General features: G+C 40.5%; 1 protein-coding gene across 1 annotated transcript in view; it reads left to right on the forward strand.

Moving 5' to 3' along the window:
• Positions 1 to 422: 422 nt before the first annotated feature.
• The window catches only part of DNAH11 (dynein axonemal heavy chain 11), a 194,522-nt gene continuing 175,076 nt past the window's right edge, over positions 423 to 19,868 (forward strand). The window contains exons 1-9 of the mRNA XM_008047908.2: positions 423 to 624; positions 3,328 to 3,493; positions 4,395 to 4,497; positions 7,535 to 7,774; positions 9,915 to 10,076; positions 10,337 to 10,530; positions 14,026 to 14,188; positions 15,384 to 15,507; positions 15,921 to 16,063. Of these exons, the coding sequence (XP_008046099.2) occupies positions 498 to 624; positions 3,328 to 3,493; positions 4,395 to 4,497; positions 7,535 to 7,774; positions 9,915 to 10,076; positions 10,337 to 10,530; positions 14,026 to 14,188; positions 15,384 to 15,507; positions 15,921 to 16,063 (1,422 nt within the window). The 5' untranslated portion in view covers positions 423 to 497. The remainder of the gene's footprint in view (positions 625 to 3,327; positions 3,494 to 4,394; positions 4,498 to 7,534; positions 7,775 to 9,914; positions 10,077 to 10,336; positions 10,531 to 14,025; positions 14,189 to 15,383; positions 15,508 to 15,920; positions 16,064 to 19,868) is intronic.

A 19,868-nucleotide genomic window follows, 5' to 3' on the forward strand; every position in this document is an offset into this window, starting at 1 on the left:
TCTCACCAGGTCAAGGCATTGGTCCCAGTACTCACTGTGTGTGGGTTGACTCTTCAAACATTTTGTCGGCTCCTTAAGAGCTGTGGTAGCTTCTTATACGTTTGCTATATTCCCTTCCACGCCTGACTCAAGGTTGGGCAGAGAGTAGGTATTCTAGGATAAGGGGCCTTGGGGAGGTGGTGCTTAATTTGGAAAAGATAAATCACTGCATATGCTATGGCACTTTGACGGTGTTATCCCATTGGTTTACTTAAGCTATAATGACTAACCTCTGACACTTTCAAACTGAAAATTAGACAGCATCTGTCTTACTGATAATTATCCTGAACTAAGAATGACTATGTTGAGTCAGATGCAAACTTTCAGAATGTCTCTCTCTGACCTTTTGTCTCATTCTGTTTTTTTGCACCCCCGCCCAGACAGTTCTGGTTCACACATCAGAGACAACTCGTCTTAAATATTTTATTGAGTTGTTGCTTGAGAAACGAAAACCGCTAATGCTAGTAGGAAATGCGGGAGTGGGAAAAACAGTCTTTGTGAATGACACGCTGGCGAGTCTCTCTGAGGATTACGTGGTATCTCGTGTGCCTTTCAACTACTACACAACGTCCGCAGCTCTGCAACGTGAGTGCTTCTCCTGCTTCTATTCCAGATGCAAGAGATCAAAACCCATCAAGGCAGGGACATCCAGCCCAAACAGACTAACATTTTACTTAAGATTTAGAGATTTTTGCTTAGGCCTCAGATGAATTTTTACTTATCCTCATCCTGGGTAAAAATACTTTGTTTAAATATTGTTGTGATTTGGACTTTTTACATCACTCATGACTTTATTTGGGTTATTATCCTTTAGAATAACAAGCGTTTACATACACAGTATTAATGTGTTGCCTCAAAGCCATTTGGTTACCTTTAATGAATTGTGTGGATCCCTAGTGATGTGAGGACATACTCGAGGAAGTATGCTCAGGTTACTTTTTAAGGCACTGATTTGGGAGAAATTCATTAAAACTGTATTGATGAAATGAGCCATTAATTACACCTTAAAAGAACTCTAAGGATAATTTTGAACTATTGAATAACTATATCAGTGTAATCAAAAGAACCACACAGATGTGGGGCATTCCCAGAGTCAGGAAGGCTGAGCAAAGTAGCTATAGGGAATGGGGGTAATCACAAGAAGAGCTGATGTTGGAAGGCCTACATTGCTCAGCAGGGTAATGAGGTTCTATTGTGGGGACAGCGAAACTCTCTATTGTCTTGTCATTTATTGAACTGCTGTTGAGTTGCACCTGAATGTGGGTTCTGGGAGTGTATTGTGAATATATGTTTGTTGTTGTTGTTTTAGCTATTTCAGTGGAGAATAATAATACATTTTCTTATTTATCAGCACCATTAACTCAGTCAATAGTGATTTTTTTTGTAATCTCTTTCTCAGTTTGCTTACTTGCCTTTGTGAACAGAACCATTAGAAAGCCAATTCAGCATTATTTCATTCATTTCTTCAGCATACACAGGTTATTTATCTACTCTTTCCCAGGCATTGTGTGGGGATATATGTCCTTCATTCATAGGCATAAAGGAAAGACTCTCTTTGTGCCTTGTAAATGGAAGATTAGGCTACAATTCAGTAGCTGAATAAATTGTTTGGCTTCAAGGTGAGTGCATCTTGCTAATTCCATAAAGGGATACAGGTAGGAATAAGATTTTGAGATTGCCTATTAGTATGAGTGTACTACTAGGCAACATTGTCAGTGTACTTTGAGAGTTAGGATTTCAAGCAATTTACATAGGGTGATAAATGAATAAAGAAGGAGATTAGACTAGGAAAACCAGCTTAAGCAAACACATGGAAGAGGTGAGATTGTGGGACATAGTCAATGAACTGAATCTCTGTGATGACTGAACCTCAGTGATGTGTGGAAAAGATGGGGCAAAGGCCAAGGTTCTGAACTGGAGTTATACTACAGAGAGAGCGACCCACTGTCCAGCTTGCCAAGGGGTTTGGGGGGACATGGGACTTTTGGTGTTAACACTGGAACAGCCCCAGGCAACCTGGGATAGTTGATCATCCAGATCATAGAGAATTCTGAAGCACAAGCTAAAAGCACTGTATTTTATTTGGTAGGAAGTGGTAAACCATTGATGGGGAGTAATGAACTGACAAGATGTGAGCCATCTTTTGGGAGGAGAGATCTGAGGTGGGATGACCAGTTCCCCTAAGTAGTGTACTAGCTGAATTGAATGTAACATGGCCCTGGACCGGAGTTGTTGAAAAGGAGGTGGCAATTAGGAACACATGGAAAGAATTTGAGTCACAATTTATAGGCTGTAATTGGGCATACAGGACACCAGGAGAGAGATTACTGAGAGGCTTTGCATCTGGCTGACAGGAGAGTATTAAGAAACACGGAGATGGGTTGTAGGTGGGAAGAGATGATGTTAAATTGAGTTTGGAAAGAGGAAGATTTAGTGTTGGCTGAACATTAGGTGCCAATTGCTTTTGAAAACTGATGTCCAGCAAGCGTTTGGAAATTTGGGTCTGCCTCTTGGAAAAAAAGGCGTTCTTTTATTCATTGTACAATTCTCTGTTTGCCCATTCACTCATGTATTCATTAACAAATTACTTATTTGTTGTGGTCATCATCAGGGATACAACAGTGAATATGACATCGTTCTTTGGCCTGAAGATATTTATAGTCTGTTTGGAGCGTCAACAAGTAATTAGATGCTGTGTCTCAGGCACACACTGTTCAGGATTTTCTGCGCCATGACTTTCTCTCCAACGTATAGATACAAAGTCTTATAGGCACATGAAGAAATATAACTTTATGAATACACAGTGTCTACATATCCAGTCACCCAATCCTTCTGCACTCCAGTGGCCTAAGTGAGGTGTGAGAGACTTGCTTGAGCTGTTCCTAGACTCTCCAGTGAGAGTGTTGGAGAAAGACTGAGAGACCAGGCTATGGCTGAATGAACAGTGACCATACATTAGAGTGGGCACAGGGGAGGAAAGTGCACGGTCAGCAGGGAGTGGTTGCTGCTGTGATGGACAATGTGATATTATGCTGCATGCGTTGTGGTTCTTAGAAAAGGACAGGAAGTGTGACCCCTGGCCACAGGAGGGAGGTTGGCAGGAGAGCATGACATAGAAGGAGGTGGTCAGGGACACATCACTGGTGTCTTAACTGGTGAAGAGGTGATGTCTGAAAGCATGGGTTGAAGGAAACCAACAGAAGAGGGAGAGAATAGGAAGAAAGAATGACAGGCAAAAAGCTTATATTCTATCCAAGATTGGTGGACAGAATTGTATATTTATTTCAGGAATTCTTGAGAAACCCCTAGAGAAAAAAGCTGGTCGTAACTATGGTCCAGTGGGAAATAAAAAATTGGTTTATTTTATTGACGACATGAACATGCCTGAGGTGGACTTATATGGCACTGTTCAGCCTCACACTCTGATTCGACAGCATGTTGATTATGGACATTGGTAAGCAATTCTCTATTTTATTAACTACCAAAATCTAATTATTACGATGGATAAACATTTTAAAATGGGATTACCCCCAATTTCTTACTTTTCTGAGGAAAATTTTCTGGAATACCTCTTGGGTGTACTTTTTATTCCTTTTCATCATATTAAGTGGAATAACTTCCCTTTGTATCTTTGGTGGATTGGATTAGAAAGTAACCTAGGAATGCTAAGACTGTCCAGAAATCATGTCCTCCTTAAGAAATAACTCACACTAAATTATTAAAGAGAAGCTTGATCCTATTTCAAAGGCTATAAATATTTGGTAACACCTGGGTCATGCAGTCTGCAATCCCTGACAATAACTCCTGGGAGAGCCCCCAGCCCATCCACAGAGTCTTGCTGTGGGTACTAAATAGTGTCTTTTCTGTTTTCTCTGGGTTTTTTGTTTTATTTTTTAGATTCAGGGGTACATACATGTTCATTACATGGACATATTGTGTAGTTGTAGGGATTGGGCCTCAGATAAGTGTTGAACTTTGTATCTTGTAGGTAATTCCTGAACCCTAATCCCCCTCCACAGTTCCCTTATTGGTGTCCCTGGTTTCTATTATTTCCATTAAAAATAGTTTCTAATCAGAAATAGAATAACATGAGAACAAACCATCAGTTATAGTTTATATTGATTCAATTCCAGATCTTGATTTTGGCACCAAAGGAGCAATGCCACCTTCAGTTTTCTGATCTTCAGTTTTGATTTCTCTTGCATAAGGCTAGCAAGGCCATCCTCACAGAGCGGTTATAAAAAATAAGGAGACAATCTGGATATACATTTTATGAAGTCCTTCATGAACTCGTATATTTTGCTGTTTTGTCATCTCCAGTTTTGGGATTGAAGGTTCTATTTTCTGTCTTTCAGGTATGATAGACAGAAGGTGATGCTTAAAGAAATCCATGGCTGCCAGTATGTTGCCTGCATGAATCCCATGGTGGGCAGTTTCACCATCAATCCCAGGCTACAGGTAGGGTTTTGGGCACTGCTCTCAGAGAATGTCCATCCTGATTCTTACTACTTTTGAGTACATATTATGATTCCTATGGGGCATTTGATTAAGCATGTTTTCCATGGCAGTTGTACAATATTTTATGGCCACCAACAATGCACAAGAGTTTCATAAACTTTTTTATTTAATTAGCAGACAATACTTTTTTGACAGTTTTTAAGTTTACAGTACAATGAGCTGAAAGAAGAAAGAATCCCGTCTATCCCTCACTCCCACCCCTTGTTTTTCCCTATTACTAGCATTTTAGGATAGTTAAAATTGACAAACCAATATTAATACATTATTATTAACTGAAGTTCAGAGTTTAAATCATGGTTCATTCTCTATTATACCTTCATGGGTTTTGGCAAATGTATAATGACAAGTATCAGCCATTACTATATCATACAGAATAATTTCACTGCTTCCAAATCCCTGTGCTCTGTCGATTCCTACTCCACTATCCCTCAAATTCCTGGCAACAATGGATTTTTTGTCTTTAATTTTTTTATTGTGGTAAAATATATGTTATATAAAATTTTTTACCTTAACCACTTTAAGTGGTTACAGTTCAATGATGTTAACTGTTGTGCAACCAGCACCACCATCCATCTCTTTTTTTTTTTGAGTTGGGAGGAGTGGTCTTTCTCTATTGCCCAAGCTGGAATGCAACTGCACAATGACAGCTTGCCACAGTCTCAGCCTCCTGAGCTCAGGCGATCCTCCTGCTTCAGGATTCCACATAGCTGGGACTATAGGCACACACCACCATGCCAGGCTAATTTTTTATTTTTTGTAGAGACAAAGTCTCGTTATGTTGCTTAGGTTGATCTCAAACTCCTGGGCTCAAGCAATATGACCACCTCAGCCTCCCAAAGTATTAGGATTACAGGCATGAGCCACTGTGTCCAGCCACCATCATCCATCTCCATAGCTCTTTTCATTTTATGAAACTGAAACTCTATACCCATTAAACAATAACTCCCCCATTTTCTCCTTCCTGCCAGACCCTGGCAACCACCATTATTCTCTGTCTCTAGCAATTTCACTTAGCATAATATTCTCAAGGTTCATCAATGTTGTAACTCAGTGGTCCCCAACATTTTTGGCATCAGGGGCCAGTTTTGTGGAAGACAATTTTTTCCCACAGACTTGGGTGGGGGCAGTCATCAGGCATTAGATTCTCATAAGGAGCATGTAACCTAGATCTCTTATATGCACAGTTCACAATAGGGTTCTCACTCCTTTGAGAATCTAATGCTGCTGCTGATCTGACAGAAAATGGAGCTCTGCTTTCTTCATGCTGTGCAACCCAGTTCCTAACTGGGTACTGGTCTGTGCCCAGGGGTTGGGGACCCCTGTAGTAGCATATAGCAGAATTTCCTTCCTACTTAATGCTAATTCTTATTCTATTCTATGTATGTCCCACATCTTCCTTAGTCATTTATTCATCAGTGAACACTTGGGTTGCTTCCACATTTAGCTAATGTGAATAATGCTTCTATGAACATGAATGAACAAATATCTCTTCAAAACCCTGCTTTAATTCTGGTAGTATATGCCCAGCAATAGAATACTGAGTCACAGGAATACCATTTTTACTTTTTTTGTGGAATTACCATACGGTTTTCCATTCCAGCCATGTTTTATTTTATTCCACCAACAAGGCACAAGGGTTCCAACTTCTCCACATTTTGTGCCAATACTTATTTTCTGTTTGTTTTTTGTTGTTGTTGTTTTGTTATGTTTTTATAGTAGCTATGCTAATAGATGTGAGGTGGTATCTCATTGTAGTTTTGGTTTGCATTTCCCCAATGTTTAGCAATGGTGAGCATCTTTTTATATGCTTATTGCCATATTTTTTTGTATCTTCTTTGGAGAAATGTCTACTTAAGTCTTCTGCCCATTTTTGAATTGAGTTATTTTGTTTCTGTTATTGAGTTTTAGGAGTTTTCTGTGTATTATGTATGTTAATCTCATAAGCACTGATCTTTTTACTGTTTGCATAATTTTGCCTTTTCCAAAATATCATTTAGTTGGAAACATATAGTATGTAGACTTTTCAGATAGATTTTTTTCTCACATAGCTTAGTAATATGCATTTAAATTCCCTCCATATCTTTTTATGGTTTGATAGCTCTTTAAAAAAAAATCACTGAGTAATAGTCATTGTAGGAATAAATCACAGTTTGTTTATCCATTCACATACTGAAGGATACCTTGACTGCTGTCAAATTTTGGCAGTTATGAATGAAGCTGCTATAAACATTTCTGTGCAGGTTTTTGTGTGTGCATATAAGCTTTTTAATAACAATAACAATGACAGCTTCCACCAACATCCTTGTATATACAACCACAGCAGACAATGAAATGGTTGCTCACTTACTTATCTGCAGTCAGCTGAGAGTAAGTTAGGTGACTCTGCTGATCTTGGCTGGGCCCATTATTGACTGTCTGGGAGTGAACTGCCTGTCAGTTAAACTGATGTGGCTTTGGCTGGAGTGACTGGGACAACATAACTCTGCTTTTTGTGTCTCTTATCCTTTAGCAGGCCTGTAGAGTTCATGGCAAAGGCAGGGGCTTAACAAAGCAAGTGGTAACACACGTGCCTCTGACAATGACTGGTGCACTGTTACTTCCACCTCATTCTACTGGCTGAATCAAGTCACATGGCTGAGCCCCAACTCAGAGTGGAAGGCACTAAAATGTTACATGGCCAGTGTTCCTGGATACAAGGAGAAGGGAAAAGAATCAGGTCATTTTTTACAATTTTCTTTTTAATTTTAAAGATGTGAGGTACAATTCAGGATCAGGATACAAGTGGTCATCATATAGGTAAAGTTTGGACCTCACTTTGGTCCCCATTTTGCCTGGTTTGAGATCAGGTACGCTTATTGATGTTGTGTCCCCTACAATTTTCTTAAGCACTATGTCCTCACAAGGCAGAAGAAACAGAAGAACAAAGGGGGCAATTGTAACCTCTGTTTTATACTCTTATATTTGTTTTTCTTTTCAGAGACATTTTACAGTGTTTGCATTCAACTTCCCGTCCTTGGATGCACTAAACACCATCTATGGCCAAATCTTTAGTTTCCATTTCCAGCAACAAAGTTTTGGTCCATCACTTCTCAGAAGTGGCCCCATTTTGATCCAGGCAATGATAGCTTTCCATCAGATGATGATGCAGAACTTTTTACCCACAGCTGTTAAATTCCACTACATCTTTAATCTGAGAGACCTCACAAATGTCTTCCAGGTACCTTGACTGCTATGTTATGCCTGTTGAGTAGAAAAATAATTATAGTACTATGAATGATGTTCACTTTTAGAACTTGGCTTAAAACTATGCTACATACTTTTATATGTGTTCTTTCATTTTGTACTCGTAAACTTCTCTATTAAGTAAATATGATAGGTTTATTATTCCCATTTTACCAATAAGAACAGTGATTCTCCTCAGGTCATAGAGAGTCTTAGTTCATTTGTACTGCTATAACAAAATACCTGACACTGGGTAAATCATGAATAATAGAAATTTATTTCTCAGAGTTCTGGAGGCTGGGAGGTCCAAGATCAAGACACTGACAAATCTGGTGCCTGGTAAGGGACCAGTCTGTGCCTTAAAGATGGTGCCTTAGGCACTGTGTCCTCACATGGCAGAAGAGACAGAAGGACAAAAGGGGCAAATACCTAGCACTTCTTGTATAATGTCACTCTGCTTTCGTGACTTAATCACCTCTTACAGGCCCGGCCTCCTAATACTGTCATATTGGCAATTAAGTTTCAACACATGAATTGACCATGATATGTAGCGACTTAGCCATGGAAGCAATGGTAGAAACCAAGTAAGAAGGATAATTGGTCATGGTTTTGCATAAGACATTCCTGTGTGATTTTTTAACATACTTGAAGAGAAACTGTACATTTTAAAAATTGTTGGATTATTTTGGTTTGATTTTGAAAATTACCTTGTTTACCTAGTCAAAGGAGAGTGTTTATATATTTGGTTCAGGATATTTGGAGAGGGAATTGAAAGTCTGAGTTTGAAAAAAAAAACTCCAACTAGGCCAGGTGTGGTGTCTCAAGATGTAATCTCAGCACCTTGGGAGGCCAAGGTGAGGGGATTGCCTGAGCCCACGGGTTCAAGGCCAGCCTGGGCAACTTGATGAGACCTCATCTCTACAATAAATCAAAAATTAGCAGGGTAGCAGACACCTGTCATTCCAGCTACTTGGAAGGCTGAGGCAGAAGGATCGCCTGAGTCTAGCAGGTAGAGGATGTGCTGACTGTGAGCAGGCTACTGCACTCCAGCCTGGGCGACAGAGTAAGACTCCGACTCAAAAAGAAAAGAAAAAAAAAAACCCAAAACTCCAACTAATGCACAGTAGAAGTAGATGGAAAGTTATTTATGGCTTAGAGGGAGGTAGGCTTAGAGAGAGGAAGACTTCATAGGACTTCTTTATGTTTTTGTAACCCTCTTCTCAAAATCACTCCACAACTGCCTCAAAACTGGAACAGCATTAGACAATCGCTTCTTAAGAGCACAGACCTTTTTTTTTTTCACGTCTGCATATCTAGCACCTTCCAGGCAGACTATGCTTAATAAAGCATTATTTAAAAGCAGATTTTTTTTTTTTTTACAAAAGGAAAGAGAAGCCCCTGGTGAAATGGGATGAGAGGCCTGCCTGCTCACCCCTCACAGCCAGTCTGTCAGCTATGCCTGACACCACCAAATAGTTTTTCAGTCTTTTATTTTACAGATTAATTCTCCACAACTCCCTCGGTTTTCTCCTACGGGTCCAGGGCAAGCTGACACTCTCCGCGAGGAGAGGGTGTCTATGAATCCAAGAAACCGAAGGCAGGATTGAGTGGGCATGGATGTCAAAGTGCTTCAGTGCTGGACCCAGATCTATGCAGAGTGTGAATTTGGGCAATTTAATTTTGGCCTCATATTCTTCATCTGTAAGGTGAAGATGTTAGAGGTACCTGATATAAAATGATTCTAGAGTAAAAAAAATGATTGTGTAGCTTCCATGCTAGCTGTGTATACTTTGGTTCTGTAAACTTAGTCTATTGTAAGACTTATGAGGCACAAATACTCAGCTGTGGTTGAAAGCGCTTGGACTGACTCTTGAAATGCAGATTTAGTTGCATACCTAAAAATGAGTACAATGATATTAAAAATGTTAAGTGTTGCTTACCAAAGGCCAAACCTACTTTACACACAAGCACAAATGTTACCGTTTGTGTTGCTTCTAACTTAACAGCTTGCTAAGTTTGTGATACTTCTAACTTAACAACTTGCTAAATTTGGTTTTTAAAATGTTAAAGAAAAACATATTTGGAATCTCATCAGCTTCTGAATTAAAGGTATTTTCCCCATTCTTGCCCTGTAGGGGATTTTATTTGCTTCTCCTGAGTGTTTAAAAGGTCCAGATGATTTAGTTCGCCTGTGGCTTCATGAATCTTCCCGTGTTTATGGAGACAAACTGACAGACACAAAAGACTGTAATTTGTTTCAGAAAAAAATGCTGGAAACTGCTAGTAAATATTTTGAAGTAAGTGTATGAACGTCTGAGGTCACTGCTTGCTTTGGCACCCACTGGTATTGTTGCTGAAGTTAGATAGGATGTGAGTAAAGGGGCCTACCTTTCTGCAATGGCTGTTATTCTAGAATATGCTTGGTCTGTACTTAGGAACATCCTGTCCACCTACTCATGAATGGATCTGCCAGCTTTTCCCTCGATAGGCCACTCTGCCCCCGATGAATCTTTCCAGGTGATTGTTATACCATGTTTTTCTCTTTCTCATCCTGCAGGGTGTAGACAGTCATATGCTGCTTCAACAACCCCTCGTTTATTGCCACTTCGCTCATGGGAGGCAGGACCCATGTTACATGCCAGTGAAGGACTGGGAAGTGCTGAAGACGACTCTCACAGAAACCTTAGACAACTACAATGAGCTCCATGCTGCCATGCACCTAGTCCTGTTTGAGGACGCTATGCAACATGTGTGAGTTGACTAGTCACGATGCTTTTCCATGAAAGTAAGAATGGCTGCGTATCCACAATTGTGATATTTCCATAGAACATACTAAGAATAAGAACTCTGAGCTACCACCTCTTACCTATAGTTTGTCACATAATGCAAAAACATAAAGGGGTTGCTATGATATCACAATCTTAATAATGTCTTACATAGGCACACTATTTTCTGAAATGCTATCACAGTCATTATTTCACTTGAATATTAAGAAAGAGGTGGCCGGGCTTGGTGGCTCACCCTGTAATCCCAGCACTTTGGGAGGCCCAGGTGAGCGGATTGCCTGAGGCTGCCAGTTGAAGACCAGCCTGGGCAACTTGACAAGACCTTGTCTCTACAATAAATAAATAAATAAATTAGCCGGGTGTGATAGTGCATGCCTGTAGTTCCAGCTATTTGGAAGACTGAGGCAGAAGGACGACCTGAGCCCAGCAGGTCAAGGCTGCAGTGGCCATGAGCATGCCACTGCACTCCAACCTGGGTGACAGAGTGAGACTCCGACTCAAAAAAAAAAAAAGAGGCAACGTAAATCATTTGTTCAAAATCATGTAGTTTATACATGGGAAAAACAGATTCAAACCGATTTTCATTGATTAAGCAGGTTTTGTTGAGTATCAGTGCAGTGCCACATAGGAACACTGCCAGCCACTTTAGCACTTTGAGGCAAATTAGGGGGAAAAAGGAGGGTGGTTCATGTTTTTCTTGGAAGAAAATCAGAAAAGGGCCCCTGTCCTTGGGTAAACCATGGCTGACAGGGCTCTCACTGATCTCTGAGACTGGGTATGTTGTTCAGAGCCCAAGCTATGCAACCATCCATAGCCCTTCCCACTGGACATTGTTCTAGGTCCTGGGATATAGCAGCAAACAACACAGTCCAGTCTCCTCTCAGATAGAGCTTACATGTTAGTGATGCAGATGGACTTTTATAAGGACATGAACAAATAAGCAAGAGAATATGCAAGAAAAATATCAGAAAGGAATGTGTCATGCCAAGTAATAAAATAGGTTGATTTTAATAAACAAAATATGTGGATTCCCAAAAAGGACCGAATATCGATGTGAAGAGGTGGCATTTAAAGTGAAACCTAAATGATAAGGAAGAGTTAGGCATGAAAAGATCCAGAGAAAGAACATTCTAGACAAAGGGCAGAGTACATGTGACCCCAAGGCAGGAATGTTTGAGAAACTGAAAAGTGGTTCAGGGTGTCTGCAGCATAGAGAAAAGCATGACAAGGATGGAGAGGCAGGAACTGGCCTTACTTATGCAGGATATTTCCTTGTAACCAGGATAAGGAGTTTGTATTTTACAGGGTGAAGCTGTTGGCTACATTTTGGCATGGGAGTGATACGATTACTTGTATAACCTAACAGTTCATCATTCCTGCTGCCGTGTGGAAAGTCTACCACATCTTCACATCCAGTACTACTCTCCTAGTCCCAGTCACCATCATATCTCACTGGCCTAGTGACAATGGGCAAAAATTTTTCAAAGAAAGAAAGAAATCATCATTTAAAAAAAAAAAGAAGGGGCTGGATGAGGTGGCTCATGCTTGCAAGCTTAGTGCTTTGGGAGGCCAAGATAGGAGGATGCCTTCAGGCTAGGGTTTCAAGACCAGCTTGACCAATGTAGTGAGATTCTATCTCTAAAAAAAAAAATTTTCTAATTAACCAGGTGTGATGGTTTACCTGTAGTCTCAGCTACTCAGGAGCCTGAGGCAGGTGGATCACTTGAGCCAGGAGTTCAAAGCCGCAGTGAGCAATGATTGAGCTACGGCACTCCAGCCTGGGCCACAAATCAATACCCTACCTCTAAAAAATAAAAATAAATAAATAAACAATAAGTAGGAAAGAAGAAAATTCAAGCAGAGAAAAACGATGTGGAGATTCAATTTTGAGAAGAGTTACTCATTAAAATGTTTAGCACCGATGCCTAGGAAAATTTTGGAGTCCTTCTCATCATCCATTGTTATATGATTACTAAGTGTTGATTGTTTTACTGATCCCTTTGCAGTTGAAAAGTCCTCCTCTAATTATACAGACACAGGAAGTTTTAGTTGGGATCTATGACCATGGTGCTAAATGAATTATTAGTCATATTATTTCTGGTCTGGTTAGTACACACTCACTGTGTATGTGCATGGTGGCTCGAGTGAAACAAACCTCCCATTGACACCGAGGACAAGCGTTTCCTCATGTAATCCCTCAGTACAGAATTCTCAGAGGCCTAAAAGGTAAGGCTGTTTCTTTGATCAGGGATTATGAGCTAGAAGCCGATTTACTCAGCATTAGAGGTGATTTAAGAGCGTGTCCTTGAGTGTTGTAGAAAGGGACTTTGCCACTTAGAGAATCCTGCGAGGTTAAAAACCTCAAAGCATACATTAAAATGAAATGAAACCCTGCTTTATAGCTTGGGGTTTCTCTCATGTCAGAGTAATTTTATAGCTTTCCCCAAGGTTGTTTTGTTTCGTGGTCATGTAAGTAAAATGTAATGGGATGACTGAACTTATAAAAATAACCTGTCTTTTTGGTTATTGGAGGGTTTCAAGAAATAGTCACACATGCTAGTCCTAATATAAGTGAACCCAACTTTGTGTTTTCAAAAAATGCTCTTTAAAAAAAAATCTATGTAGATCATTTAGGGTCTGAAGTTTAAGTTCATTTCAGAAAAGTAACCTAAAGGTGATGGCATCAGATTTTTGGTATTTAGATTTCCCCATGTTTATATTTTGTTTTTTTCCTTAATATAATTTATCAAAACATAATTATGATATATTTTTCAACCAAACCCATAGTTTGTTGTTATCAAGACCAATTTATTCATAAAATGTAGCAATAATATCAATAGATTATGCATTCAGAATATCTTGGATACTATAGAACAAGGAATTAATCAGTCTTGCTGGAAATTTAACTTTGTGATACTGAATGACTTCAGCAAATTATTCTAGAATGGTGAAGTCACAGGGAAATTTGTAGTGTGAAGGAAGTAAGACTCATACTAAGAAGGAGGGTTTTGTCTGAGAGTAAATCACATGGAGATATTTGTTGGTCTAGACAAATCTTTTCTTTCCTAAGTAATTCTATAGCAAAGATTTCTGACATAAGGATATTCCTTCCCCATTTGAAGTCCTCATACTTGGATTCTGATGTGGAATTGGAATCTTTGTTGCCTATTAAAAAATTTTGAAACTTAGATCCAAGGTCTTTGTATATTTTCTTTTTTGACTTTTGGTGGTGAGTCATAAAGCCATGAGAGAGTCCAAAATGTTATTAGCATAGGAAGGTTTGCTGGGCAAAGATGCAAGCAGCATCTTTGTTTGATGGGAAACAAACGAACAAGGACTAAAGATTTGCAATAAAAATTGGAATTTAGTCTCTAAATATTTAGCTACAGAATAAACAAAACTAGCACCATCCTGGGCGTTTGAGATTCCATGTTGTTGTTGGGGCTCTCTCTTTTCCCAGGTGTCGCATCAGTCGGATCTTACGAACTCCTCAGGGTTTTGCCCTCTTGATTGGAGTCGGGGGCAGTGGCAAGCAGAGCTTGTCTAGGCTGGCAGCTTATATCTGCAGCCTTGAGGTTTTTCAGATCACTCTGACGGAAGGCTATGGAATCCAAGAGCTTCTGGTGAGTGAAAGGGGGCAGGCGATTCTCCTCACTCTTCTGTCTGGCAGACACAGCAGAAGCTGATAGTGGCCATGTTGGCTGTGACTCCTAGATTTGACCAAGGCACCCCTTCAACTGTGGGAGAAAGGGGAGCTCTTTCAAGGTGTTAATTACCTTTGACTGTTTGTCTTTATGGTCAAATTAGCAATAATACATTTCTCCGAATTCTTATAAATTTAATAACATGCAAACCTGGTTCAGAACATAATTTATTAAACACTTGCTCACACAAATATGTTTTTACTTTGTATTAACCAAGCCTGATACCTGACACTGTTCATGCTCGTTTGGTAAATGGGGCTGGGGATGGAATAGGAGGTATTCCCTTACAAATGTAAATAGACTTCTTCCATTTTTGGATAAGAAAATGAGAAGAAAATGCAGTGAGACTAGCACGTGCCAGACACAGTGGCTCACGCCTGTAATCCCAGCACTTTGAGAGGCAGAGATGAATGAATTGCCAGAGTCTAAGGTTCGCGACCAGCCTGGGCAATTTAGCAAGACCTCGTCTCTACAATAAATAAAAAAATAAGCTGGACGTGGTGGCACCTGTGGCTCCAGCTACTTGGAAGGCTGAGGCAGAAGGATGGCCTGAGAACAGCAGGGCGAGACTACAGTGGCCACGAGGGTGCCACTGCACTCCAGCCTGAGTGACAATGTTCAAGAAACTCTCGTGCATTTTTCAAGTTTTGCTTTTTCATCCCAATAGTACGTCAAGTTTGTCAAATAGTATTTTACATTTATGAAATCATATGCTTTTGGTATTACTAACCAAATAAATAATCAAAAACTATTTTCAGTGAAATAGGATGGTTGTTGAAATGAGCAGACTTTCTCGTACTGCATTGCTGGACAAAGGCATCACTGATCCTCACTCTTCTAAAAGGAAGTTGGTGTTGATCAGCAGCCTGTTTCCACCCCTCTGTTCCATTAAGCCACAAATGTGACACTCATCATTATGTGCCAGAAATGGAGGTGGCGCCACTCTGTTTTCCCCTATAATGGGGTCCCTGAGAGGAAAGAATAAGTAAACTGTGGGAAGGCAGCACACACTGCTGTGGCATTGTAGTGACTCAGTTCTCCCAGGGCTCACACGCATCCTCCCAATGCCGCATCAGCATTTTAACAAAACATGAATGATGGCCCTTCCTTACAGGTAGATCTTGCCAATTTGTACATCAGAACCGGAGCCAAGAACATGCCCACTGTGTTCCTGCTGACAGATGCCCAGGTTCTAGATGAAAGCTTCCTTGTGCTGATTAATGACTTGCTGGCATCAGGTGATTAAACCAACACATTTCTTGAAAGATCTTCCCCAATGACAAATTATCTGGAATTTCAGTGAACTTTAAAGAGAGATAATTTGTCTTTGAGATATTTGCTGGAGCAGTCTTTAGGGAGAACTATAAACCTAACTAATTTGAAGTATATTGCTTTCTTCGTCTGCTTATGGACGAGAAGGCCTTCAAGTAAAGTCAATGTTATTCCTACATGTATGAGTTTAGAGGGCGTGTTCATCATTGCTTATTCTCTATGTGTTATGTGTCCTATAAATGCAAAAAAAAAGACTTTTCTTTTTTTTATCATTTAAGCTGAACTTTGTCTTATAAAGCATTTCAAACATTAAAAAGTCATATCTAAAGTTTAAATTGTGACAAACTTTCAGTATTTCTACACATTCTTTTGGGGACAGGAGAAATCCCAGATATGTTCAGTGATGAAGATATGGACAAGATAATTTCTGGAATTCGTAATGAAATTCGTGGTCTGGGCATGGTGGACTCCAGAGAAAACTGTTGGAAATTCTTTTTGGCCAGGGTGCGACTACAGCTCAAAGTAAGAAACACTTGCTTTATTTGCATATTCTTTAAAACCTGTGGGGCCTATGACATAGTTCTTTTTCAGGTTTCATATCATAGGTTTGAATTTCAGTGGCTCATTTTGAAAGGACATGTGTATTTTTGCATGCCTGTGTCTGGTGTGTGCTTCCCTAAAGTCTCTTGTGATGCTGAGCTCCGAGGCATTGTGCTGACCCCTCAAGGGAAGCATGTGATCTCTGTCCTCAAGGAACTTACACTGCTGTAGGAGACAGATACTCATCATATAAGACAAGTGTCCGTAATGCCATGGGATTACAGAGGAGTACAGCACCCTTTCCAACAGCAGGAGGTCATCCTGGAGAAGCCTGTGCCACATGTCGAGCATAGGTCAGAATTCCTGGGGAGGAACTTTCAGGGCAAGAAAACAGCATTTATGCAAGGGTAGACTGCACAGTACATATTTGGAGAAACTCGAGATACCTCAAAAGACCTGGAACACAGACTTCTTATAGGGAGAAGGAGACATAAATCTGCTAAAGGAAACTGGTATGAGGTAAGGGGCGTGTAAATCATGAAATGAGCACTGAGGAGAGTTCTGAATTAAGGAAGTGACTATGTCAGTCCTTTAGAGAAAGTAATGCAGGAATTTGTATACCTAATCCTGAATTGTACCCCACATATTTAAAATAAAAATAATAATAAAAGAAAGTAATACAGGAGCATTCTTCGATGTTCTGAAGGATTAACCCCGTTCTTCCCCATAGGCTGCTTCTATGTTTTAGGGTATAATATTGCCAAATAAATGGTATCAGTAAAGGTCAAGAATTGCCAGAAAACAAAAGAGGACAGCCTTCAAATACATGCAAGTAGACAGTGTAAGACCACCGTTAGGGGAAATTCAGGCTTCCTAGTATAGAAATGGTTCATAATCTAGAAAAGTTGCTACTTCTAGTATTGCTGTGCCTGCCAAGTTAGTAACAGGTTCTGTGGTGGCTATAAAGCTTGGAGTAACTAAGGAAAGGGGATGAGGAGTGACATTGGCCATGAATATACCTTTTCTTGGAGGTTAAGGAGTATAGGGAAACAAAGTTTCTTCGACACCCTCCTATTTCAACTGTCACACTGATCTTACTTTGTGACTCTGGGTTGAGGTTAGAAGGTTAGAACTTAACATTCGGCTGCCCAGAATTTTCTATCAAAATTGTAACTAGGACTAGTCACAGTGGCTCATGCCTATAATCCCAGTGCTTTGGGAGGCAGAAGCAGGAGGATCATTTGAGGCCATGAGTTCAAGACCAGCCTGGGCAAAATAGTGAGACAGTCTCCAGCAGAATTGCTTTTAAAAAATTAGCTGAGCATGGTGGCACATATCTGTAGTCCTAGCTATACTCAAGAGGCTAAGGCAGGAGGATCACTTGAGCTCTGGAGGTCGAGACTGCAATGAGCTATGATTGTACCACTGTACTCCAGCCTAGGTAATAGAGTGAGACCCTGTCTCATTTTTTTTTAAAAAGGTAACTAAGAATACATTTGCCAGATAATAACAAGGCCAGCATTCTCTCCCTGTTCCACTGTGGTATATTGAAATCAAGTTTTCTTTAGGGAATGGGGAGGCAAGTGCAATTACAGAACTTGAGGAAGCGATGTTATAAATCAGTGGTTCTCAAAGTCTGCTCTTCCAGAGCTACAGAATAAACATCACCTAGAGACTTTTAAAAATGCAAGCTCTCCACCCCACCCCAGACCTTCTTAATCAGAAACTTTGGGTGGTGTCCAGAAATCTGTTTTGACAAGCCCTCTAGGTCATCTGAGTCATGCAGAAATGTGAGAGCCGTTGTTATGATGAATGCTAGAATGAGCATCCTTTACAGACATCTTTTATGTACAACTTTGCTTCCTCCTACAGGATAAATTCCTAGAAGGGGAATTGCAAGGTTCAATAGCTGCAGCTTGTGGTTTTAAAACATGCCTGCAAATTCTTTGATGTTCTTCTTACCAACAGGTGGCATCCAGAGCCCCACTACTTGAATCTGGGTGGGCTTGTGACTGCTTCAACTAATCTAGCACAGCAGAAGTGCTGCTGAGGAACTCTCCAGGTTAAGCCAGAAAGAGCCCACTTGTCTATGGAATTGTATATATGTTGAGTCAGAGTTTCAGTCTGTTGCCCAGGCTGGATGGTAGTGGCATGGTCACAGCTCACCACACCCTTGACCTCCTGGGCTCAGGTGATCTTTCTGCCTCAGTGTCCCAAATAACTGGGACTATAGACATGCACCACCACACCTGTCTAATTTTTTTTTTATTTCTTGTAGAGACAAGGTCTTCCTGTGTAGCCCAGACTTTTCTCGAACTCCTTGACTCAAGCAATCCTCCCACCTCAGTGTCTCAGAGTGCTGGGATTGCCGGTGTGAGCCACTGTGCCTGGCCTTGAATTGTACATATTTTTGAAGAGTTCTATGTATTTAAACAATTCTCCTTATATATGTATCTCATATATATTTTTCTATTCTTTTGTTTGTCTTTAAAATGCATATACGAGGGGGACCCCAAAAAACCTGAATCATCCTTTGGATGGGCCCCTGGTAGTACAGGCTTCCCCCAACTAAGTAAGTGTTCTAGGAACCCATTGGCATCAGTGTACCAGCTAGTGTCATTGTAGAGGCTGCGTTTGGCTTCAGTGAATGCTTTTTGGGACAAACAGGTAATTGGTTCTTTCACCGTGACAACGCACTGACTCACACCACACTAAATGTTCAACAGGTTTCGCCCCCAAACAGCATGATCTCTGTGCCCCACCCTTCCTATTCACCTGGTCTTGCCCCAAATAACTTTTCTCCCCCTCCCCCCCGGATGAAAGAAGTCCTCGAAGGGAAACATTTTTCCAACATGGAAAAGGTAAAACAAAAATGGCAGAAGCACTAAAAGGCCTCCAAATTGACGAGTTCAAAACTGTTTTGAGCAGTGGAAAAAGCACCTTGATAGGTATCTTGCATCAAACAGAGATTACTTTGAAGGTGACCGAAGTTTAAACATGTAAGAATAAATGCACAATGTTTGATAAATAAATTCTGGGTTTTTTGGGGTACAATGTTTGATAAATTCCAGGTTTTGGGGGTACTCCCTTGAATTTGCATATCTGTTTATTAGTTTATAATGTCCAACATTGTTTAAGGCTTATATATTGAATTAATCAGTGTTTGTTTAATGAATTTGGGGTCTCTTGTAAATTTAGAAAAATGTATTACTCTCTGAGATTATCTTCACTAGAATCAGTTGGATCTCAGTTGGGCCACAAATAAGAAAACACCCAACCGTTTCTGAAAACCTTTCACATCAGTAAGTTCAAACTGTCTCCTTGACATCCTTAGAGCACTCTTAAAAGAGGTACTTGGCCGGGCTCGGTGGTTCAACCTGTAATGCCAGCACTTTGGGAGGCCGAAGTGAGTGGATTGCCTGAGCCCGTGGATTCGAGACCCACCCGGGCAACTTGGTGAGACCGTGTCTCTACAATAAATAAAAAATTAGCTGGGCATGGCAGCACGCGCCTGTAGTTCCAGCTACTTGGAAGGCTGAGGCGGAAGGATCGCCGAAGCCCAACAGGTCGAGGCTGCGGTGGCCGGAAGCGTCCACTGCACTCCAGTCTGGGCGACAGAGTGAGACTCCAACTCAAAAAAAAAAAAAAGAGGTACTCTTCTATCTTTCCCCTCTGTTGGAGATGAGGCAGTAATATTATAAACCAGTGGTTCTCAGAGAACAGAGAAATTCCCTCCCTCCTGATGCCTCTTGCCTCCTAATAACAGTAGGTTATAAACCAGACAGGA

This window comes from Carlito syrichta, unplaced genomic scaffold (genome assembly GCF_000164805.1).
Source record: "Carlito syrichta isolate Samal-C Ts95f unplaced genomic scaffold, Tarsius_syrichta-2.0.1 Scaffold39610, whole genome shotgun sequence".
NCBI lineage: Eukaryota > Metazoa > Chordata > Mammalia > Primates > Tarsiidae > Carlito > Carlito syrichta.